This window comes from Rhinolophus ferrumequinum, chromosome 27 (genome assembly GCF_004115265.2).
Source record: "Rhinolophus ferrumequinum isolate MPI-CBG mRhiFer1 chromosome 27, mRhiFer1_v1.p, whole genome shotgun sequence".
NCBI lineage: Eukaryota > Metazoa > Chordata > Mammalia > Chiroptera > Rhinolophidae > Rhinolophus > Rhinolophus ferrumequinum.
Window position 1 is genome coordinate 12806817 of NC_046310.1, and position 24149 is coordinate 12830965.

Sequence of the window (24149 nt, forward strand, 5' to 3'; positions counted from 1 at the left end):
GAATTCTCTGCATTCCCATGTTTTTACTAACAGAGCCGTTTCCCTCAGTGAAAACTGAGAAGCAAACTCACTTTGGCAGTGCCCTCCCTGGGCTGGGCATCGTCAGGGGGTCTGGCGTGAACCTGAAAATAAAAGACCAAAGTGAAGGGTGACAAGCATTTATCTGAGATCCAAAAGAATAGCTACTGGGGAAGCACTGATTTAAGAGAAACCCCAATAGTGTTCCTAGGTCTGCAAGGCAAAGGAAAGGGGTATTCGCGAGAAAGGGAAGGAGAACATAGAAGGAAGGCATTGCTATGGGTGCAGATAAGCTAACCCAGGGGTGCTCATCCGGAGAGTCTTTTTAATCCTCATCCTGTAGTCATAATGTCCGCTTTCTTTTTTGTCTTTGCAAACAGTTGTTTAGGATACCATGCTGCTTAGGTCCAGTGCAAAGGCTATGTCGCCCTGTTTGAACATTCCAAAGCTTTGAGGAGTAAGACCTGCAAGGCAGTTCCTCTGGAATGGCAGATCCCACTCCAGTTTAAAGTGGCTCCATTTGTATTATTTTTCACACCGGGACTATTGGTGCACCTCAGGACCGTCTATCTTGGACGTCAAATTGATCTGGACCAAAGGGAAGCCCAAGAGGCAAAGCTCAAAATATATAAAAGAGACCAAAACTCTGCCTCAAAATAGTAACCTCAAAAACGATAATAATAGCAGATATTAATAGCATGTTTCCTGGGGCCCAGCACTGTTCGTTCTGTGTGCTTTCATGTATCTCATTCTTGTTCACAACAGTCCTATAAGGTATGTATGCATTATTATCCCATTTTATAGATGAGGAAGCTGAGGCACAAACTGGCAGTAAGACAAATGCTAGGAAATCGATAGAAATGTGCTTGAAGGTGGAGGAGGGAGTAGTGGTTCATGTTTAATGGGATGAATGACATGAAATCCCAGCCCACAGGGTCCCAACCCTTTTGGAACGGTCTGGAGTACAACCTTTGTTTTATCTTCCACTTTGTCCACCAGTGAGCTGCTTCTTTAACACCCAGAATAGCTCACCAAGGCCTCTGGTGAGTTCTCTCGGGGAGTTTCTTCCCCCCATTGTCAGCAAGAGGCCAAGCTCTGTGCTTTCTGTGACAAACAGGCAGCCTGAGCAGGTGCTCCTTCCAGAGCTTTTCATGGCTGACAACTGTGCTTTCTGGAGTGACCAAGGAGCGGCAGGGGAGGACGGACTGAGAAGAAGGGAGTCCTAGAAGCCAGGAAGGAGGTACTCCCAGCCTAGGTACAGGCTCAGAAATGGACGGTGACCTTGGCAAAGACCAGGTGTGGGCCAAGGGGAGATTCCACCTGGCTCAAGGGGAGGAACCGCCCTGCAGCCAAAGGGCCACCAGCAGGAGCTGCGCCTCCCAGGACAGCGTGCTAGGATGGCAACCACGGAGAAGGGCAAGATAGACACCGTTTTCCCATCTTCCGGTGCCCTGTAAACCAGCCTGTGTACGGATGGCCCTGGGGGGAGAGAGAGAGCTGGTGGACGGCCACACTGCATGAGACGTAATTAGACTGCATGTGGAGCAGATTCATTTTACCAACATTCTTTCTTAGAAGTACAATTATTCATTACACATTCAATAGCGTGGGAAAAGGGACGATTGTTCGAGATTAAAAGGGGCAAGGTGAGGACCTTGATTGAATCCTCTTTCAAATACACCAACAATATAATACATTCTGAAGTCAACCAAGGAGATTTGAATATAGGTTGGTTATTAGGTGTGACTAGAGAATTATTGTTAATTTTGTTAGGTCGGATAATAGTATTGTGGCTGTGTATTAAAGCCTAGAGAAGCATATTATAGGGTAAAATGTCATGCTATCTGCTATTTACTTCAGCAAAAAAATGATAAAACCGATATGGTGAAATATTAAAAATTGTTCAATCTCATTAATAACATATGAGGCTTCAGTGGGGCCTTTGTGACGTTCTTTTCTGAAGTAAAGAGAGAGGTAAGAGGGTATCTGGGTTGTCCACTGTCTGTAATGTGAATCTCAAGGTCAACCCAGCCCATAAACCAAAGGGAAAGGTTAATGTATAAAGGGAGAGGTTGATGGGGGCCCGGGGACCGGGAAAAGAGCAGAAACGTGGTGGGCTGGGGTGTGGTGTCCTGGAACCAGAGCCAGAAGCAACTGCAGGATTGAGGCTTGCAGGAAACGGGAACAGCTAAAGCTGCAAAGACGCTGTGCATCTGAGAAGCTAGGCGGCTTGAAGTGAGAAGGAAGTCACCTGGTCAGGCAGAGAGCACAGCTGACGCAGAAGGGAAGACTTTGTTCTGTGGACCCACTGGCCCAGCTTAGAGGAGCAGCTGGCATCAGAGAGGAGGTGAGGAGCCAGAGCGAGACCACCCAGGAGTGGCAGGAGCATAACCCTGAAGAGCGGGGCTGCTGAACCCCTGACGTTGTCAGGTCCTGGGCCGGAAGAGCCCCTGGTAGAAGCACTGTCTGCCTGGTTCTCCCCGCTCTGCTCAAACCTGCTTCTGTGATTCTGCATAATTACAGAAAGCCCTGCCTGAGCAGGTGGATGTGAGCAGAAAGCTAATACATGACTCTGAGCTCTCTCAGGAAAGGGGACTTCTAGAGGTGGCCTCGCTAGTGTGGAATGACCCAGAATATTCGGTGCACCCCCACTGTCTCCCACCCAAAGGTCAGCTTCCATGTTCCCAGAGGTCTCAGTGGAGTCTGGGGTCTGCACGGTGGCATGTGTTTCCTCGCATTTGCTAACGAGAACACACACCATGCCTTTGGAGGCAAAATGACGGGGCTCTGCAGGCTGGGGAGGAGTGGAGTACCCCAGAAGAAGGAGGACCCAGATCCCGCAGCTGTCTCTCCAGGCCGACTTGGGCCTCCCACCAAGCTGCTTCATCCTCCTAACAGAACATGGGGGACCCAAGAGCTCCCTGGGATTCTCGGCACAAATCAAAGACCGGGTGGCACAGACTCTGCCCCCTGGAGGCATTGTGGGGGTGGGGGAGGAGCCCGGGGAGGGAGCCCCTCAGCAGGGGACCCTGCAGGTGCCACATCTTCTCCCAGCTCCCAGCCCTTCACACCCCCACAGAGGCTGCCTAAACACATCTGCTCTCAGCAGTTCCCTCCTGGAAAAACAAAGCCAGCCAGCCAGGCCCCGTGCTCTACAGAGCCTGCTCATTTGCAAACAAAAGGACCCCATTTTCATTCGCTGAGTGCCCATTTTGTGCCAGGCACTGCTCTAGGCTCTGAGAGAACTAGAAAATCACTGACTGTGCCCTCAGACTATCAGACTGGAACCTGAAAGTCAGGCAGCAGCGTGCGGAGCAGGCTCTTTATTATGGAGGCACCGCTGACATACAATATTATATTAGTTTCAGGTGAATGAGGTATCAGGTTGGTGCAAAAGTAATTGCGGTTTAAGAAGTTAAAAATGATTGCAAAAACCGCAATTACTTTTGCACCCACCTAATAGTAACTCAACACTTACGTACCTGGTGAAGGAATCACCCCAGTAAGTCTAGGACCCATCTATCACCATACAGAGTTATTACAATACTACCGACTATATTCCCTATGCTGTACATTACATCCCATGACTTACTTATTTTATAACTGGAAATTTGTGTCTGTTACGCCTCTTCACCTTTTTCATCCATCCTCCCCGCACTGCCCTCCCCTCTGACACCCACCAGCTTGTCCTCTGTATCTCTGACAGGACAAGTGCAGCATCGTGCGGGGAAATACTGGGGAATCCACACAGAGGAGCAGGGATTCCATGAGGGACTTGTTTCTCCTGAGACACAGCCACCTCCAGAGGCAATGAAGAGGCCACACCAAAAAGTGACACCTGAATCTGGGGAGAAGAAAGGAGCATAAAAGCAAATTCTAAGGTGTTTCAGAGGAAAACGATACATGGATCTTTCCCTGCCTGACAGGTTGCATTGGTGAAGAGTCCCCAGGACGACCCTGACCTGAGACACCTCCCCACCCCCTACCGCCAAGGCAAATGCAATTTTGTAATGAGACTATTTTTCTGGTCACCAGACAATCCCCTAAAGGAGTTGAAGCCTGTAGGTCTTAAAAATAAAACTACCTGTTGCACATTGAGTATAATATAGCACTTTAAACTCAGGCCGCCATGCTATTTTTGAAATGTAAGGGAGAATTGGTTTGTAGCACTTTATTTTTAAAGAATGGGGTGACATGTGGACTTTTATATCTGGTCAACGAGCGTCAGACTAACACCCGCTGGGCTGAGAGGGGCAGCCTGAGGGTGGCTGGATACATACCTGCCGAGTCCTGCCAAGGGAAGTTCTGGAGACGAAGCTCCCTCATACTCCTGAGTGGACAAGGAAGGACTCCTTTTCCTCTGGGACCCACAGGCCGGTAAAACAAATGTATCTCCTTTGCCACCATCCGATGAACTGAATTCTCACTGCCGTGGTAAGACCCCAGAGCTCACCTCCCCCTTCAGGTAAGGGACTCTCCCTTCTTCCCCACTGGGCCTTGGGAACACCGACGGCAGCCCTAACACTGCCTGATGTTATACCATAGTTACGAGTCCTGCTCCTACAAGGAATGTCCCTCTAGCTCTATTTCTGGAAGTTGAACATTAATCCTCAATCACACTAACACAGAGACCAAGGTGTGTATGTGTGTTCTGTCTCCAGTAGCTCTCCGTATGGACAGGATGTTTGCATCCCTCAAATTCACATGTTGAAACCCTACCCCCTCCCTAAGTGATGGTGTAGGAGGTGTGGGGTCTTTGGGAGGGGATTAGGGTTCGTGGCGCTCAGGAATGCAATTAGTGCCCTTATAAGAATCACGAGGGCGCTCGCTTCCTCTCTCTGCTATCCCTGTCCGCACCCTGTCATGTCTGAGAAGTCAGCCGTCTGGACTTAAACGAGGATCCTCAGCAGAACGGGTCGTGCTGGTACCCTGAGCTCCTACTTCCAGTCTCCAGAACTGTGGAAGATAAATGTCTGTTGTTATAAGCCCAGTCTGTGGTACTCTGTTATAGCAGCCTGAGTGAAGACATTCCCCTTCCTTTATACTTCATTTCTAAAGTCTGTGTATGAGAACCAGCTCTGTTCCTATCTTCCCATTAGGACACTAAGCTGTGACATCCATTTTCTTACCAACAAGAAGATCCCTGTGTTCAGCTGTGAGTAAAACTAACCTGAATTGCATTTCCCCTCTAGCTATTTGTCAGGTAAGAATTCCCCTCCGACGGAATTTTCCTGTAGACTCGGCAGACGCTGATGTGTGTAATACAGCACGTTCTCCCATGTGAAAGCAAGGGAGAAAGGCCTGTTCTCACATCAGCCCACCCTGCCCCCTTCCTTGGGAGGGCTGGAGCCGGCTTCTTTCCAGAAGACAGGCCCTGGAAGCAGCTCCATCTGTCGTAAGCCTCTCCTCCAAGAAATTCACCCACATGTTCCATCTTTCAGCAGCTTTGAGCCAAGTCATTTCCCAAGAACACCTTCTTTCCTAAAGTAGGAAAAGCCCAGGGCATTTCCCAGATTGCACATCACAAGAGAAAAGCAGAAACCATTTTGGCTCACAAGTTTAATTGATTTCTATCCCTCTACTGGGCCCTGGGGTCAGCTTCAATGCTGCAGAAGGAGACCCTGGGCTCCCCAACTGCTCCAGGGGGACAGGCCAGGATCACAGGGAACGATGACAGGCAAGGGGAAATGAAGGACCAATAAATGCCATTTGAGGATAAATGTTTACAAAATAGTAAAGAAAGGGAGAAAAGAGAGGCAGGCAGGCAGGCTGTCGGGGAGCATCACCGATGTCCGAACTCCTGCGTCAGACCAACACACAGCACAGCCACTGCAAAAGAAGGACACCAGCTGAGCCGACTGCTCTTCGGGGACCTGATGTGACTCTGCCAGTCGTCGTCCTGCCCCACGTGACTGAGATTATCCTATCTCCGTCCTCCAGTACGTGCCTTGCTCAGTAAGAGAAGCCCTTAACTAAGTTACCAACCCCTAAGCCAGAGCACCCTAGAAATGTGACTTAGGAAACGCTTAGGCCCAAAGGGACTTCCAAACATAGGTGTATATGCGTATTCATATATTATATATAGTATATGTAAAATATGCACACACACACACACACACACACACACACTCACACACACTCAATGTCAGGTTCAACACTACTGTCCAGGTGTCTGCGGGCACCCTCAGACACTCTTTTAGGAAGGCTTTCCCTAGACCACTGGACAGGAGTCAATGACGTCCCCACTTTAGAGAAGGAAAGAAAGTGATTGTTCTCAGACCACTTGGCACGGCCAAAAATAACTGGTCCTCTAGTTCCTTGGCCTCAAGAACAGGTCAAGGGCAACGTCTCCCTCCTGGCCAGGACCCTCGGGACGTTCCCTCACCTGCCTCTGCTGTAGAAACTGCAGCCCTGCACAGCAGAAGTGCCGTGGTGTTGTCTGCATAAAATGTCATGTGACTGTACACAGAAAAAACACTCATTGATTTTTCATCTTCCTTCTATCTGGTTGCAATTTAATTGTTTGGCTTCTGATGCCCTCCGTGTCAAGCTAAGATATCTGGTCCTAGAAGTCACACCCTTTCGATTGTCCCCAGCACCTACCATTCCCTTCAGAGTAACCACGGCTGGCATCCTTGAAATGATCTGAAATGTAGCTATAGCTTTATCCTTGATAATAGTAACTATAATAATAATAATAAATTAATAAAAATGTTGAAAGACTGTCTGACAATGACATTCCTCTTTGCACTGCCCATCAAAGAACATGTGTTGTACCCGCATGGAAATAGGACAAGTCAACAGGAATAAACACCACTCAGCACCTGTACTGTCCAAGACTTTCAAAGTACTATCAGCGAGCAGTTCATCAAAACTCAAGTCACTTACCTCAGCCAGAGAGAGGTGGACGATGCCATGCTGGTCCTTGTCCAGAAGCTTGAACAGTTCTAGAACACCAGAGAAGGAATGAAATTCGATAGCGATGTTCTTAGACTTTGGAAACATCAGAGGGCTGCCTCTGTCCACCCAATCCCCGCCTGGCACGCTCCCCCTTCCCCAGCTCCCACCTAGCTGCAGGGACCCCGAAAAGCTGGCTCTAGATCCAGTGCCCAGGGGGAGGGCTTTGGTCAGCAGATGTCCCCCTGCCCAAATACACCGATTTCCAGCTGTAAGCAGAGATGGTTCCTTCGTCACCTCCACCTTCAGAAGCTCTAGAAACTTGCAATTCTTTGAACAGGGGGTGGAGGAGGGCTGAGGGCATGGGACAGACAGCAGTTGCCTACTCGTGGGTGATGCAGTTCCTTAGCTTTGTCTCTGGCTGCCCGAACTTGTCCTATTAGAACTTACCAACTCTCCCCCCTCAGTGCAAGGAAAACCCTCTCCCTTAACAGGATGCCTTAGCATGAGCCCAAGGCCAAGGGGGCGGGAGAACACGAATTGCCTTCCAGACAGGGACATCTATGCCTTCCCTGCGAGGTGACACCTGCTCTCAATATGATCCCCATGGAGGCATAGACGTGAATAGACATCAAAAGCCATTTAAGAACCATTACTGGGACTCATTCACTGTGGCCCAGTGACTGCACATAGTAGGTACACAATAATCTGGATGGCAGCTTTTTAAGTCTCCAAGAAAAGGCAGCCTGTGACCTTGGGCGTGGCCAGCTTGGACTTGCTCAGCCCCTTCCGTTTCTGCTTCCCCTCACCCAAGGATCCCACGGTTACAGAAGCCTGTCTGTTTTGCCCTGTCCCTCCCTGCACCCTGGGAAAAACGGGACGGGGTCAAAGAACAGAGTGACTCACTGAAGAGGGTCTCCAGGCGGATCATACAAGCAACAAAGCCATCAAAGTCGACGCTGAGTTTGCTGCAAGCGTACCGCGTGGCGATGGTCTGCTGTACCTGGTTGCTGAGCATGAAACCTGCGGGCAGAGGGTCCTGTGTCACAGGTGGAGTGGACGGCTCAGCACTGCCTCCGGTAAAACTCAACGGGCTGAACGTGCAGGAGCCGAGCCTGACCCTGCCTCCTCCAAGGGACACCAGAAGGGTCTGGTCCTCCAATCGGTCCCCTTTGAGGTAATTAAATCCTCCTCAAGATTAGCCTCTTCTCTGGTCTTAGTTGGGCCTGTAGCTCCAACATAAACACAGCGAGGCATCCCATTCACCACAGCAAGAAAAAGCAGGGGTGACGGGATGCCTCTCCGGCCCCCCCCTTCACAGCTCCACCCGTTGTAATTGCTGTCACCTTCCCAAAATTGTAAAAAAGGGGCACAAAGTCTAAAGCATCTCACCAAACAAAAGCCAGCAACATTCCTTCCTCCCTTGATAGGAAAGGTGCTCAACAAATCTTTGTTGTCTCACTGATGTCCAAAACAGTTTACTGGGTCCCAAAACCTTTGTCTCCAGGACATGTCCTCACCTGCCTTCTTGAGGGCTGTCCTCATCTCATGGGCATCAATGGTCCCCGAGTGGTTATAATCCGTTTCCAGATAGATCTCCTAAAACAGGAGAGAAAATCCAGGGAGAACAGAGCTGTTTGTGGACCCTTCCAGAACTATCTCCCTCCACTGCACTGCTTCCTCAGAAGGCTGGGGACGCCCTCAAGAGAAGACCTCACTGACTCCTCCCAAGAAGCTTTCAGAACAACGATGAGAGCTTGGGCTGGGGGCCGGTGCTGGCCGCTCTGTCCTCTGACTTCCAATGAGGGCACAAGTGTCTCTCGTTGCCTTCTCACTGCTTCCTGAATAATGTATCCAGGGTTTGTGTTGTCTTTGACCATGAATAAGGAGCTAGTCAGCCTAGGGCATGCAATGGACTAGGAATGAGTGTCGGGAGGGAGAGAGGCTAGAATCGGAACAGAGGAGAAGGACCAGAGTCCAGAAACGCCCAACAGTCAGAAGAGTTACCAGATACTTCTGAATCTTCAAGTACAGCGCCTTGAATTCCACGAGTCCCAAGGTGCCTGTCCCGTCGCTCTAGGCGTGTTAAAGGCCAACATGATCAAACCCCAATTCTCCATGCCTTGTGGAGTTTTCTCTTGAGATTTTGCACAACGAGTGTCTTAAGGCGTCAGGGAACAGTCATGTCTGTCGTAAGCAGAGCCCTGGGGGTCACGGTGGCAAGGGTTGGTGGGAAGCACATTCAAATAAAGATTCGAGAGTGAAACATTCACTAAGGCTCTCCTTTGAGATGTCTGGGAGCAAAGGACAAGTCAAGAGCCCAAAGCCCCCCTAGTGGTGTCATTCATTAGCATCTAACACCCGAGGCATCCTGGGTAATTGAGAGCCTTGAGCGACATGGTCTGTAAATTCACTTCCAAATTTAAATTTCGGTGATTGATCATTGAAATAATTACTTGGTTACAACGTCAAAATATTATCAGAAATGTCATCAGGAGCCCTGGGGGGGGTGGATTCTCGGTCATTGCAGCCCGCATGTATTTATCCATGTGCCTCAAAGGGAGTCCCAAACTGCTCAAAACTAATTCCAAGGACGCTGGGACACAGGAGCACAGCTGGCTCCTCGGCCACTACTCGACCAAAACAGGCAGAAAGTTCTGCGGCCTTCTCTGTGTCCAACTTACATTTCCTCTACGAATCTTTCCGGAGCCCTTTATGGGCTGGACAAGGGGGATTTTGGTTTTGAACTGTCCCATTCTCACTGGGAAAGGTTGCGGAGTCATCCAAAACAGGAGAAAAGTAGAAACAATGTGCCATGTAAAGGATACATCCATCAGGCTGACCATCTCCCTGCAAGTGTTGATGTGAAATCCATCGAATTTTATGTCTGTTCCTAAATATTTAAATAGAAAAGGGTGGGAATAAGAATCATCTGAAGACGGAACATCGTCTCCGTGGCAGGAAGCCACCAGCGGAGCCGAATATGGTCTCTACAAAAAGGGGAGCACGGTGGCAGGCTTCTTGGCAGAAGCCCCCATCTCTTCTCACACCTTGGGAGGTGGTACAGGTTCCCACCTGTTCAGTGCACAGCGTTCAGCGTCTGAACCTGGGCTTTGCTACTCTCAAGCCACAGACTTCACCAAGCTAATATCTGTGAGTTTTGGTTTCCTGCTCCATCGAGTGGGAATAAGAAGAAGAATAATACCTGCCCCAAAGACTGGCTGGGGATGAAATGAAATAATGGAAGTGAAGTTCTTAGCACAGTACTTGGTATACAGTAAGTTCTTAATAAAATAAAACAGCTCACTTTTTATTGGCTAGCTGTTGGTCTAAGCCCTGTCCCCATTTTATAGACAAGGAAACTGAGGCCTAGAGGTTAAATAATTTGCTCAAGATCTCATGACCAGAAGAGGGCAGAGCTGGGCTTTAAACAGACCATTTGGCTCCACAGCCAGAAGTGAAGTTGTGCGTTTACCCAGGACACACAGCCTCTCAAAAGGTAGCTGTTATTCTCACTGGCTGACATGCAGGCTTCTCCCTGGAGCTCCAGCTATCCCTCGCCTCCATGCTCACTTTGCCCACTGCTGGGAGCCAAGGTAGGACGGCGCCAAAGACCTAGCGGCCTTCTCCTCTCCTCCCAACTCTTTCTCAGCAAGAGGAGTGAGAGCTGGAGCAGAGGGTGGGAGGGCCATCCAGCCAGGGCCTGGGCTCTGAGCCCTGGGGAGCTGCTCGGCCTGTCTCTGGGAGAGCTGCTCAGCCGTGTCCCTGTGTCCTGCATTCTCATGCCCCATCTGGCTAAAGTGGGTGAAATGCCTGCTGCTCAAGCATCTGGAAGACAACCTGGCCCATCGCTGGGCCAGACAGGAAGCCAGCTCCGTGCCAGCTCCGTGCCAGCTCACATGGGCTGGGTTCAGACAGGAAGAGCAAGGCTTCCCTCCTGGGTGCAGCTTGATGCCCCGACAGCCCCAGGACTTGCTAAGGCCTGAGATGGGAACTGCCGCGGTCTGGGACAGTCCCAACCATCCCTCCCCAAAGGTGCACCACAGAGCAAGGTCTTCAATCTGCAGTTTTCCACGTTATCAAAGTCATTCGTTTTGTGGGAAATTTTCACTTACATCAGTCTCAGCCAAGCTTCCTTCCTCCCAGGAATCAGCACTCCCTCCTACCAGGCCAGCATCAGCCCCGCCCTCAGCTCCCCCCCTTGGCCTCTCTTATTACCTGCTGCTGGCCACTCTCTCGGCCCAGAGGGAACCAGGACCCCTGGGGTCAGAGGCCAAAGGCCCCCTCCCCCCATCTGCAGGTGCTCCTGGCCCAAAGCCTGCCCCCACCCACACCCCAGCATCTCATAGGCTCCCACGGACTTTCTGAAAAGCCCAGCATAGAACTTACGTTTGGAAAACTCCTCATTCAGAGCTGTCTTGAGTTCATTGGCACTGATCTCAGAATCCTAGAAAGAGGAACCCAATGCAAGTCACGTCAGGCCCTCACGCACTCTCCAAGATGTTAAATTAATGTAGAGTCAGACACCAGGTCCATTTCAAAAGGCTGCGACATCTTTCAAAACCCAAATTCTCAGTTTCCCCGGGGTCCCCCCCAGTCTGGGGGAACATGTGCATCGATGAATCGATGACATCAGCACTGTAAGACTGCCACCAGGGGGCTTACTGCCTTTCTGGGGCCTGCTTTACCTGACAGCTAAGTCCGGTGAGCTGCAGATTACAGGAGCCACACCGAGGGGCCACCCCCCGAATGTGGAGTAGCCTCAAATTTTCCAAACAAGTCTGCGCCCACTTTAGAGTTCAGGTAGCCATGATTTTTGTAAACTGCTGAACACCATATACATACATGATGCAGTTTGTCATTTCCATGGGATATCGCTGCTTGGGGTTCACAGCTACCAAGTGGCAACGTTGAAACTCGAAACCTAAGACTGTCTCACCCCAAGGCACCCGCTTTTCTCACTGCACCTAGGGGAGCTGCCATTGCACACAGGAGCCCATCTCACACTGGGAGTAGAGCTGCACAGGGGACTAGGACTTCCCGTGTGCGTTTGAGATAAACACTGAGCCAGAGGGAAGATTTGTGCCTTACCTCCCAGCTGGAAGATAGACTTCAGGCAGGATGACAAGTGAGGTTCAGAAAAGGGTGCTGGACCGAGGTCTGGGTTCCAGTCATGACTCTGCCCCTTACTTGCCATGTGACCTTAGCCAAGTCACTTCCCCTCGTGAAGTGTGGTTCTATCGTTTGTCCCCAGGGCAATCCCACTTCTCCCATCCTCCACCAGTGGGTCCCAGCAATTCTGGAAAGACTGAGATAAGAGCTGCACAGAGCAGCATCTCCTATGAGGACAGCTGGTCATTCAGGCACAGAATACTCCCGGTAAAGAAAGCTAAGGACCCTCTGAGTGAGAAGCCTCCAGAATGAGAATGTTGCCCCATTAGCCTGCCAGGAAAGAAATGGGATGTTGAAAGTCTATGTTCGGACCTTCGCCTGCCCCTCGGAAGCCTTGTACCCTAGCCAGCTCCTTAACCTCTCTGTTCCTGTCTCTTCACCAGCAGAGCGAGGAGAGTGACCGATACTGCCCAACGCTGCAGGGGGAAAATGCTAAGTTACATGAAGAACTAGTATGCAGATAGGAGCTTTTCTATTTTCATTGTCCTTGAAGTTCTTAATAAAATATGACCCCTTAGGAGCTAAGACAATAAAGTGTTACTAGTAAGAACACTGGTCCGAACATCCACCTAACACATAAATTGACTCATTTTACAACGGTTTCTTTAATTGCTCTGCAAAGGAACTGTGTTTCCAGGTGTTATCACCAGCAAAGGATTCTGATGCACTTTCTTCTCTTCCATTCTGGAGTCTAGAAAGTGGCCCTGAGCTTCCCGGAGGGGTGGAGAGCATGTCTTTCCCCTTCTGTTACGAACTTAATATTTGTGTCCCCCAAAATTCATAGGTTGCGACCTAACCCCCAACGTGGTGATATTAGGAGGTGGCTTCTTTGCAAGGTAATTCGGCCCTGAGGGTGGAGCCCTCATGAATGGGATTAGCGCCCTTATAAAAGGACCCGAGAGATCCCTCACCCTCTTTCCACCAGGTGTAGCCCCGACAAGAAGTCAGCAGACTTCAGCGTAGAAGAGAAGCCTCCCCAGAACCCATCCAGGGAAGCCCCCTCATGTCGGACTTCCAGCCTCCAGAGAAAGAAATGTCTGTGGCTGATAAGCCGCCCCGTCTGTGGTACTTTGCTATAGCAGCCCAAGCTGACTGACACCTTCCAAGGCCCTTTGGCACATCTCATTAGCCTTCAAAAGCAGCGCGTTCCCTGAGGTTATCGAGCTGCTGGTGACATTTGGAATCCTGACTTTGCTCTGATTTGTGGCCCCACAGGACTGGACCCACGATAAACCAGCATCAGCAGGATGGGGAGAGAAGGAGCGGGGACACACATGACTTCTGTCCCTGGCTCCCTGCGCCCCGGAGCGGTGCTGGCACTCGAGCCAAGCTTGAGTTCTGCAGGCCGAGTGCCGCTGGTCTCCCTGAGGTCCGGCAAAGTGGCAGGACAGAGAGCGGCAGGTCCTGACCAGGTGAGCTGAGCTGCCGTCCACCCGCGCCGGGCGAGCCCTCCCACCTCTGAAACGTATTGATTTAGGGACGTTTTGCCACCCTGGCATTTTAGTCCGGACCCTGATCTGGCAGAGCCAGTGAATAAACAGAAAGGCTTTGGGCAGGACCCGGAGACTCAGGTTTTCCATTTTCTTAAGAGGCAGTCAACACAGTAAGAAAAGTGGCCTCAGGACCACCATTGCTCTCCCCGAGCAGTGCAGGAAAGGGGACAGCACAGGAGGGGACAGCAGACACAAGCTGGCAGGTGTGAGACCTGCAGCCTCACCCTTTCTACTCGCAGAGACTCAAGGGAATACACACTAGTGGCCTGAGCGTCTCGATCATTTTCCTGCCCATCCGGGGGGTTGCATCTGCAGTCCACTCACCTCCCCTGCGAGCTTCTGGAACAGGCTCTGGAACTGGCGGATTTCTTCATCCCCGTCGCTGGGATGTGGCTGAGAGGAAGGACCATTGAAAAGTCAACACGGGGATCAGACTTGGCACCACCTCGTGCATCCAGAGCAACGTGGGCCGACACATTTGCTATATGCCAACTAATAGACTATGTCTGCCCAGCCTCCCTTCAGCACCCACAGCAGCTGTGGGGTGCCCCCCGTGGCCTCTGCAGGGACACCTCAGTCCGTTTGGTTAGACAGAGTGGAGCAGGGACAGCTGGGCCTGTGCTCCATGAACAGAGGCCTGCCCCACCCCGGCCAGAGCCCAGTGTGGCCCCACGACACGACCCCTCATAGAGCAGCCACACTCAACATGAGGAAAAGGACAGTGAATTGGGGATACGAGTGAGGAGTACAGGGGAGAAGGCAGGTGAACCCACACTTCAAACCCGGCACATTTCTTCCTCCAAAGTCTGCTCTGAGTCACCTCCTCCAGGAAGTGTTCCCAGACTAGGCGTTCACTCCAGCAGCCCCAGACTGTGCACACGCAGGTTTAGCTCTACTTCTGACATGAGCTTCCCATTGTGTTTTTCACAGGCTCCCATCATTGTTCCTCTGAAAGACTAAGAGCAGGGAACTGGGTCTCTTTCTCTCATTGCCTTCTCTATCCTGCATGGAACTGCTCAAGCACACAGGGAGAGCTCTGAGGGTCCAGCTGACGGGATGGGGGAGACACGAAGGTTCTGCCCCCTTCAGGGGATAGAAATGTGTCCCAGTGCTGTTTGTATCTCACATTTCTCAGGAAGAGCCAGGGCCTAGAAAATGTTGTGGCCCTGATGAATAAAAAGTCCTTACTGTATAAAGGACCATCCTTAATATACAAAGAACTCTCGCGAATCAATGAGGAGTCCGAATGACTGCTACACAACAGGGTCAGAGTTTGGCGGGTGAAAAGAGTACATACCTCATGTGGATTACCAGCTACCACCGCCCCAATTTCCCTGAAACACAAAGAAAGAAACCCATGCAATAAAAGTAGAAAGTATCGCCAATGGCTAGGTCCTTTTAGGAAGTTGTTGACCCTTCTGAGGAATTGGCTTCCCACCCAAAACCTTCAGTTCCTACTTACACCAAAATGCATAAACCAAATATTTTAACAAAAATCCCTCCCCTTCACTGCTCCAATCCCCACCACCCCCACCTTAAGTTTTGTTTTTGTTTTACCAGAGACAAGAGATGCCAAGTTCACCTGGCCCCGTGGAACTGAGAATGTTCACCCTGGCGGCCCACCCTTCTGAAGAATCCCTCCCACCCGGCCCTAGTTACTACTGTTCTCTTCCCTGGGAGCCCAGCTGGGAGTCCCTGTTGACATGGCTTCCGGGGAATGAGCTGGCAAACTTATAGCCCATGTATGCACGCATGCGTGTATGTGGTCTGTGGTATCGTGTGTGTGTGAGTATGTGTGTGTAGTATGTGTGCACAGGTGGTGTGTATGTATGCATGTGTGTACATGTGTGTGGTGTGTGTATGTGTATAAGGGGAGGAAGTGGTGCTCTCTGGGCCCTACTCTGTGGGCCTCACATACCCACCCTGCTGGGAGGAAAACCCTCTGATCAGGCAGTTACTCGTGTCCCTTCTCTCCAGCCTTGACCTTTTTTTAAAGAAAATTCCCCAGTATCCTATAGACCAAAGTAGAGGGGCAGTAGGGGGATACCCGGCAAAAGGCCCTTGGGACCTTTTATACATTTCTTCTGGAAAGCACCAGCTGGGAGCTGAGGTGGGTCACTCACAGCGACAGGGCCCCAGTCCTCTGCCACCCCGGGTACCCGGACACTCCCACGCTCACAGAGGGAAAGAACACACACTGGGCCTGGGCCTTCTTCTCTGAGAACACCCGCAGGCAGAAGTCTCCATCCTGGAAGGGCTCGAAGGTGGACGGCACCACCACGTACTCCCCGGGGGGGAGCCGGGCCCGGGCTGAGACCTCCCGCAGGTTGACGTAGGTGCTGGAGCGGGCTGCTGGCTGGTGGCCCAGGAAGAAGTGCTGGCCCAGGTGCATGTCCGTGTGATTCTCCATCTGCACAGAGAGCGACAGGCAGAGTCAAGTCCCCTGAAACATGAGGGCTAGCGAGCTTGGTTATGTCATTCTGATTTAGGGAGGAGTGACGTGACGTCCAATGCTGGGCTAAGAATCAGGATGCCTTGGCTTCTGTCCTGAACTCAGGGGGTGTTGATCAGCAAGTGTCTTCAGAGCACCTTCTGGGAGCCAGGCCCTGTCTCAGGCATTGACCTTGACCTTGTGACCTCGCCCTCTTCCCAGTTAAAACAAAGGGTCCGACAGCAGGGTTTCTAGTGTGTGCCCAGCTTCCCTCTGGGTATTTGTCTTCAAGAATCACCCACTCGCTAAATCCAACTCTTATCCTGTGGCTGTTCCGGGGGCGTGGCACTGAGAACCTCAGTACAGGCCTGTGGCTGGAGAAGTGAGTTTAAATCCTGCTCCTTAAGCAGAAGCAGCCAGAGGCAGCTCCGAAGGAGACAGACAGAGGGGAGGCGGCCGCCAGGCCTCCCTCTGGGCCCTGTGTCTCCTCAGAAAGGGGAAGTTGCTCCCCATGACCCATCTGTTTGCTGCAGGGAGAGGGAGGCTGTCAGCTTATGACACAGGCTAATTAGCGACGACAGAGAGCTTCGAAAACACAGGTGTCAATGTTATTATTGCTGTAATTAAGCCTCCCACAGACTGTGTCTTTATGACCAATCTTCATCAAGATGCCTGGGACAGAGGGCAGGTGCTGATAAGAGGCAAAGACTGTGACTTCTGGGTGACCCGCAGCCAGATGCCCACCCCAGAGTGGACAGTGTCCATTCACGGTCTCCAGATCCTCTTTGGATCATAGGTCTGCTAAGCAGGGGAGAAAGCAGGGCCACCTGCCCCCACTGCCCTGGTCAGGACTTCATGGGGATCGCCCAGTCAGCCCCTGCTGACCAAGGGCAGCCACAGCACTGGGGAGTCCCCTGAAAGTGTTTACAGTCTGGCCAGGAGAATGCCAAGGATGGCCAGCAAGGCCGTGGGCAAGGTCTAAGTGTCACGGACTTCAATGTCATTCTTGCCATCCCTGAGGATAGCAAGGGGAGGCAGCAGGGAAACCAGCAGGAGAAAGTACTCAGTGGGCTGAAGTGGAGAAGCACACTAATCTGGGTTAGGCTGAGAAAGGGGAAAACCGAATTCTTGCAAGAACCCAGGGGTGGGACCAACTAGAGAATTCCTGCTTGGAAGGCCAGAGTAGGAACTGGAGGACATTGAGGCAAGACCGGGGTCCCCTCTATTCTACCAGGGACTCCAAAAGAACCCCCCAGACCCCTGACCCTCACATCTTCCCTTGGCATAGCCCAGCTGGGGTGGGGGGAAAACACAGGAAGGGGGTCGAACAGGTTTCACTGAGGGGGGTTCTCAAAGTGTGGGCCCAGGACCAGCATAAGCTTCCCTGGGAAACTTGTTAGAAATGTAAATTCTCAGGACCTACAAACTCAGAAACTCTAGGGGGTGGAGCCGAGCAATCTGTGCTTTAACAAGCCCCGCCCCCCACCCCCGGGGGTTCTAAGGCAGTGGTTTGAGAACTGTTGACCCACTGGCACTTGCCAAGCCTACAAGATGAACGATGAAACATTGAAGGCACTGGTAGGTGCTGTTGGGGGAAGATCCACTCTGTACACATATGACGTCTCTCATGTAAATGGGACGTTTCTGATGGGACCCACCATCCACCAGACGTAGCTCAGGTTTGGATTTCACTATTTTCCAGCAGTGAAGAGGTGTGTGTTCCAGACCATCCATGCTCCCTTATTCGTTACCTCCGTAATCAATAGCATGCATTCGTCTGCCAACGAGCAGGTAGACCAGTAGTCTGCAGCCTTGGTGCAAGGCAAGGATGGAGCCTACGAGTTTGGACCTCATTGCCACATGCTACATCCCTGGCCAAGCATGAAAACCTGAGAGAACAGCGTTAAAACTGTAGCAGGGCAAACACGCCTCTACATATTTAGTGCACCTGCCTCCAACTGGGGGAGCCCCACTCAGAACAGAGGTTCTGAACCTCGGCTACACATTGGAGTCACCCCAGAGGTTCTGACACACAGTAAGTCCTCAATGTCGTCAATAGGTTCTTATACACTGACTTTCAGTGAAACGAAATACAACAAAATCAATGTTACACTGGGCTCATTGATAGAAACAAGAGTTAAGTTTTTCTACGGCCTATTTCTGGTCACAAAAACATCACCAAAATTCGAAACAAAGACCCAAATCCCTTCTAATATTAAACACTGAAATAAGTGTGAGTTCTATATACATTTCAGAAAGATGAATAAAACCAAGTAAGATCATTCTTTCCCAACCACTGACTCCAGTTCAAGGTCTCTGATGGCCGCAGCCTCTCCAGGCAGCTGAGGGCGCCAGGCGGGACCCACCCTGGACAGGGCGCCCTTCCACTGCTGGGCCACTCACAGCCACACTCACTCACTCAGACTGGGACAAATTTTAAAAGCTCCCCAGGTATCTCCAACATGTGACCAGAGGCTCACGAGGCCAGAACAAACTGGGGCTTGACTCTGTGTTGGTTGCCATAGAGCCATGCCAGTGCCCTCCCCAGGAGGGCTGCCTGGGGCTCCTCCCTTCCACTGGCCCGAGACAAGTGGCATAGCCGGGTTAAGCCTGGAATGGCGCAGGAAACCCCAGATATAAGTATGACAGTGATGAGATATATCTCTTTAGCCTAGTTGTAAATCACTCAGGAGGCACAGGAAGAGCCAGGAGCCAAAAAGATAAAGTTGGTCCTTCCTTTTCTTATCGGAGATCAGGCCATTTATTTCTGTTGGCTAGGTGAAGAGAAGCCTAAATTGTGCTATAATTATCTTGTTCGGATTGGACCACCAGGCACACAGGGGGCAAAGGTCACCACTGTCCCCTTCCACGGGGGCTGGCAGGTGGGACTCAAGACTGTCTTTACCAGCGGTCAGGGTTATCAGCTCACCGGATCATGTGGGAGTCTGTTTGTGGGAGAACCGGCTGCCATCAAAGGAAGCACATGCTGCTGCACGCTCATCGGAGAAGGCAGCCAAACTATGTCTTACCAAAGGAAGGCCATCTCTGCCAGCACTCACATACCTCTTTGGGGACCTACAGGACAGAAGAAAAGAGCAGGTCACCTGAGAGTCCCCCCTTTGTGCCTTTGCACCCACCCCTCTCCAGACTGTACAATCCTGGGCCACTGGGGAGGAAGTTCATGCTAAAGTGTGAGACTAGTCAGTATTGCTGAAACTGGAACGTCACTGAGGAATTTCAAGGCCATCTGTAGGCTACTGAGCCCTAGAAATCTGAAAGGAAAGAAAAAAGGTTCGACTTTGTCACTTTATTTTGTAGTTGTATGATCTCTCAGGATCCGAAATTCTTTAGGGGTCATAACCTTGGGGTTTCAATGAGCACTGACATTTTCCAGACCGATAGACCTGGCCTCCCGATCAAGGGGGGCTCAGAAACGGGACCTCACTCAACAACTTGAGCCATACTTTAGCTTGCCCCTGGCTACAGCGACTGGTTCAAGAAAAGTCACGTGACCGAGCAGCGTCCATCAGAGACTTCTCTAGGAATTTTGAATTGGAACTTAGGGAAAAGAACCCCTTCTGTTATGCTGTGATATTACAGGTGCTGTGAAGAAAACTAGACCAGGAGAACAGCAGTAACAGCAGAGAGGACATGCACGCGGATAGAAGGGGGCCTGATAGCATCCAGGCCCCTTGTTCCAGATGACCTGTGTTCCCCTGGATTTGGTGACGTGAGCTGGTGAATTCCTTTTTCGCTAACCGAGGTAGACTTAGGCTTTATTATCTGCCACTGGACATGCTGACTCACACAGGAAACCAGCTTTCAGAGGCAAAGGGAACCCTCCAGGCCAGGGTAGAGAAGAGGGTTCAAGCCCCCTCTGTCACTTTCTCCCTTTGCCCCTGCTTTACAGGCTCTTTTGACCAGAAAAGCGTGAAGGGAGTTGTTTATGGCTTAGGTCCATGGGTAACTGCCTACAGCTCTGGAAAAAAAAGAAATTAGGGAAAGTTTGGATCAGCGGGCCTCCTCACTCTGGAGCCTCTATTTGTACTTGTCAGCCGAGGTAGGAAAGTCCAGGGTCACTGTGGCTCCCCTAACGTTGAGTTGAAACCCAAATCACCCATGCAGAGGTCCCGGCTGTCTAGGAGAGCAGAGGTCCTCCTGGTATCTGCCTCTCCCCTCAACCCCTGGCAGGGACTCTCCCAACTACCTTGGCTGCCTTTCCCATCAACACGCGCCCACTGCCGCTGGCACTGGATCCACCCTGCCCGGAGTCACTGGCCGAGAGCTGAGCCAGCTGGCCTTAGCCCTGGCCCATTGACAGATGGCACCTTACAGTCACCTTTGAAATGCAGGATCCTAAATGCAAACGGCAGGCCTGCCTGGCAGAAGCCTGTTGTCACTGTAGGAAGATAACGGAAGAGATAGAAGGCCAGACAGGTGGCGTTCTTTAGCCTTCGGGGTTTCTGGCTGCTTCTCAATCAGGGTCAGGTTTTCAACCTCAAACCAGTCTCCCTTTGCAGATAGTTAGAGCCAGAGGAGGGGGTTACAGGAGTCAGAGGACAGTACCCCCTACGATCCCTCTCTACAAGCCCTGTTACCCCCAATAATCCCAGGTACTCCCTACAACCCCAGGTGCTCGCTATAACCCTATACACCCCCACTCAACCTAATTAAAACTGCTTGTGTTCACAGATGTCATGCTCTAAATTTTATGCCTCCAATCACAAGAAGGTCCACAGATCACATGCATGGGGTTATTTTATAAGCAGCTATAATTTGATGTCCGAAAAATTGACATGCTATGTGTATCTATATATATATAATTTATGAGAGCAAACGCCATGCCAACCAACCTATCTCAGTGTGGTAGTTCATGTCCATTTGGAAGAGGCTTTGCTGATTGGGTTACATAAGGTAGGGCCAGTGGATGAAGAACTGGTGGCCACAGTACCTGAGGAGCCCACCTACTACCTGCTCTCCAAAACCATTACTGACTTTCCTGCTGTCAAGAAACACGTGGTACCCCCTCTGGCTGGAATGCTCTCCCTTCTCCACCTTTAAAATCCAGCTCATCATTGAAACCCTGATCAAAAGTCTCCTCCTCCATGAAGCTGTCGCTATCTGAGGAGATTTGCGCTCACCAGGATGGACCCATCATAGCAGATCTGAGCTGCCCTGCAGTCAGTTGACTGTCTGATTTCCTCCCTAGACTGTGAGCACCTTGAAAGCAGCAACCATGTGCCATTCCTCTGTGTCTCAGCTTTCTGCACTGCACCTAGCACATAGTAAATGCTCATTAAAACATGTTGCATTGATACACATACAGTAAGTGCTTTCCCATGTTTTTATCCCCAGAAGCAAAGGCTCTAATTTAGTGCTATTTACATTCTAGGTGGGGAAGGACAAGCTAATCAGGAGTAGAACTGGAGCTTATTTATTTGAAATTCTTTTCTCCTGCCATCAAGCAGCAAGGTTGTTCCAACAAAAATTACACACACATCCATGCACCCTAAACTCTAAAGCCCTAAGTTCCAAACTAAGAGAAAGAAAGGGGCTGGAGGTGGTACGAACTTGACAATTGCCCTTTTCCTTACTGGTTTCTTATTACAACACTTCATTTTCGTGCAGTAATTTATACTGAGATGTTGGGCCTCCAGCCAACTCTTGGTCTCCCTGATTAGAATTGTATTTTTCCCAAGAAATTCATTTTTACCGAAATTGTTTAAAGACAGCCATCACGAATCCCTCCAGAATTTGTTATAAGGAGTCTTGGCCTGTCTAAAAAAGTGGATTCCAATTTGTTCCTGACTAGGCTTACCAAGACCCAGGGGTCTTGCTTTAACATATCTGTGAGGCTGTGAAATCCACAGAGGGGTGGTTACCAGTGCAAATTGGCATATTGAGCCTGGCACTTCAGCCTGAGACCAGAGCCAGTTGTGGTCCCCAGTCCAGAAACACCAGCGCTGAAAATGGCCATGTAGGTGGCTTCCCTCACCTCGCTCATCCCTGTGTGTTCCAACTAGTGTCTCACGGTTGCCCAGGTAGAAAAGGGTGTTGGTCTTTGGATCCATGCCCAGCCCCCCTTCCCCCATTCTGTAATGCCCCTCATACTCTCTGTGTTCCCTCATGTGCCTGGGCCCCATGTTCTTGGCTCCTGTCCCCTGAGAAGCCTACACCTGGAAAGAGTCTAATAACCATGTTTACACTAAGCGCTCAGTGACAGGCAAAGATTAATGCACCATGCAGCTCATGTTAACAGCAGAGATTAAGCCATAGGAATGAATCTCTAACTGTGGAATTCGGACCTCAGTAAGGCACTGGAAAGGGCATTAGGAGAGACGGAGAATGCTTGATTACGAATACTTAAGCAATAGGAAAGGTGCACTCCAACTACTGGCCCAGATATTCCGACCAAAGACACCACGTGTGCAAGGAAGGCTGACCCCAGCTCAGGAGTACCTTGTACATGGCATAGCCGATGCTCAGCAAGCCCTGTCCGAGCCTCTTCTGTCGTCTGCGATTCTTCTGCATCAGACCCAGCAGCACCGTACAGCAGGGGTCACCGACGCCCTCTTCTTGGTGGTCGTCCACCTCGGCCAAATGGATTTTGAACTGGGGATTGGTCCAGTAAGTGGCTGGAAGTCACCAGAAGGTGGTGGTTCCCCCCATGGTGGGGGTGGTGAGGAGCCGGGGAAGAATAAAATGAGAGGGAAGAATCTTGATCATCCCAAAGACAGCAACAATCTGGGCAAATTCTGCCTGGTAAGCTGCCTGGGCAAGTTTTCTTTACAAGGAGGTCAGGCATTTTCCTCTAGCTCCCGACCCCACCCACACACCCGCAGACACATCCCATAGCATTCGGAAGCTTTGCACATGTCCCTTCGGTCAATGAGGAGGCCAGACATGCTTGACTGGAGGATATTCAAGGTCCCATGGCCTCAGGCTACACTGGGTCCCCCTAGGAAGTAACTTCCAGGTCTTCCTGGAGAAATGGCGGACATCTACACGGTCTCAGCTCCTGGCCTATGAAGACAGACCCACCTCCTAGAGAAATGGAAATCTCTGGGTAAAAAGGATGTATGTTCCTGGGACTGATGAGAATGTAGTCCAGGGGAGACTTGCTGCCTGGGTGTCTGTTGACAGGCTATGAAGATACGAAGACAACCACTCTTGCCCCCGGAAACTGCCGCCGGATAGCCATGTGTTCTCCCTCAGACAGGCCCCAGCTTCAGACCACAGCCCGAAGCTGCCCTAATTGCTGATCCTCTATCCATCAGCCCACGGGCCCCCCTGGATGGTTTTAGCATTTGTAGCCCACAGATGAGATGTGCTCCCTTCAAGAGTAAGTCACTTCATAATGCATGAGGAATAATAATTGGCAATTAAGAAGGATGCCTGACACACCACCTATGGATATTTTAAAAGACGGCTTCATTTCAAATATGATTTTTTGAATAATCTTTCAACACAGTGATTATACTAGCCAAGGCACAGAGAGGTCAAATGAGTCATCTCAGGGCACACAGCAATTCTATGATAGTCAAGTGGCAGAACATAATTGAAGAAGACGAGCCTGACAAGCATTTCCGCGCCAGAGCCTCGACAATTTCAATAATGACGTGCCCTGGGGGAAGAAAAGGAATGGGGAAAAGGGGGGTTCTTATCGTCTCTCAATAAGTGTCCAACTTGATGAAATAACAATGCATTCACAGGTGACCATGAGTCGCTGATTATTATTTTTCTCTTAACAATCAGATTATTTATTCAATTCCCTCTTCCCAAAATCTCTACTTTCTGATTCTTTTATTTTGGGGCACAAGCACGTGGGATCTTATAGCCAAATATGTGCAGATTCCAGAGGAGCCAGAGACAGTTCTGTATTCTTCTATACTTCCATCATTACCAAAGGGCAGGAACCATCCATCTCTCCCCGACAGCTAGTTGGCGGGCAGTACAGATGTGACTTAGCGCTTACACATACCTCAGGCAACCCCTGCAGTTCTGAGCTCCCAAAATGATCCATGCAAATTCACTATGCATTTCCTAAGCACTTGCTAATGGCGAGCCTGTTTTAATTTCTCCCACATGCAACATGACGGCAATCTCTACAGTTTTTGTTTACTCCTCAGCCAGAACTG

At 50.6% G+C, this 24149-nt stretch overlaps 1 protein-coding gene across 1 annotated transcript in view; it reads right to left on the reverse strand.

Moving 5' to 3' along the window:
* Positions 1 to 5619: 5619 nt before the first annotated feature.
* CAPN8 (calpain 8) overlaps positions 5620 to 24149 on the reverse strand; it is a 48537-nt gene continuing 30007 nt past the window's right edge. Inside the window, exons 10-21 of the mRNA XM_033099665.1 lie at positions 22471 to 22646; positions 19075 to 19086; positions 15779 to 15990; positions 14878 to 14914; positions 13905 to 13973; positions 11305 to 11362; positions 9744 to 9808; positions 8923 to 8991; positions 8436 to 8514; positions 7822 to 7938; positions 6907 to 6965; positions 5620 to 5847 (exon numbers count right to left, since the gene is read on the reverse strand). Of these exons, the coding sequence (XP_032955556.1) occupies positions 5824 to 5847; positions 6907 to 6965; positions 7822 to 7938; positions 8436 to 8514; positions 8923 to 8991; positions 9744 to 9808; positions 11305 to 11362; positions 13905 to 13973; positions 14878 to 14914; positions 15779 to 15990; positions 19075 to 19086; positions 22471 to 22646 (977 nt within the window). The 3' untranslated portion in view covers positions 5620 to 5823. The remainder of the gene's footprint in view (positions 5848 to 6906; positions 6966 to 7821; positions 7939 to 8435; positions 8515 to 8922; positions 8992 to 9743; positions 9809 to 11304; positions 11363 to 13904; positions 13974 to 14877; positions 14915 to 15778; positions 15991 to 19074; positions 19087 to 22470; positions 22647 to 24149) is intronic.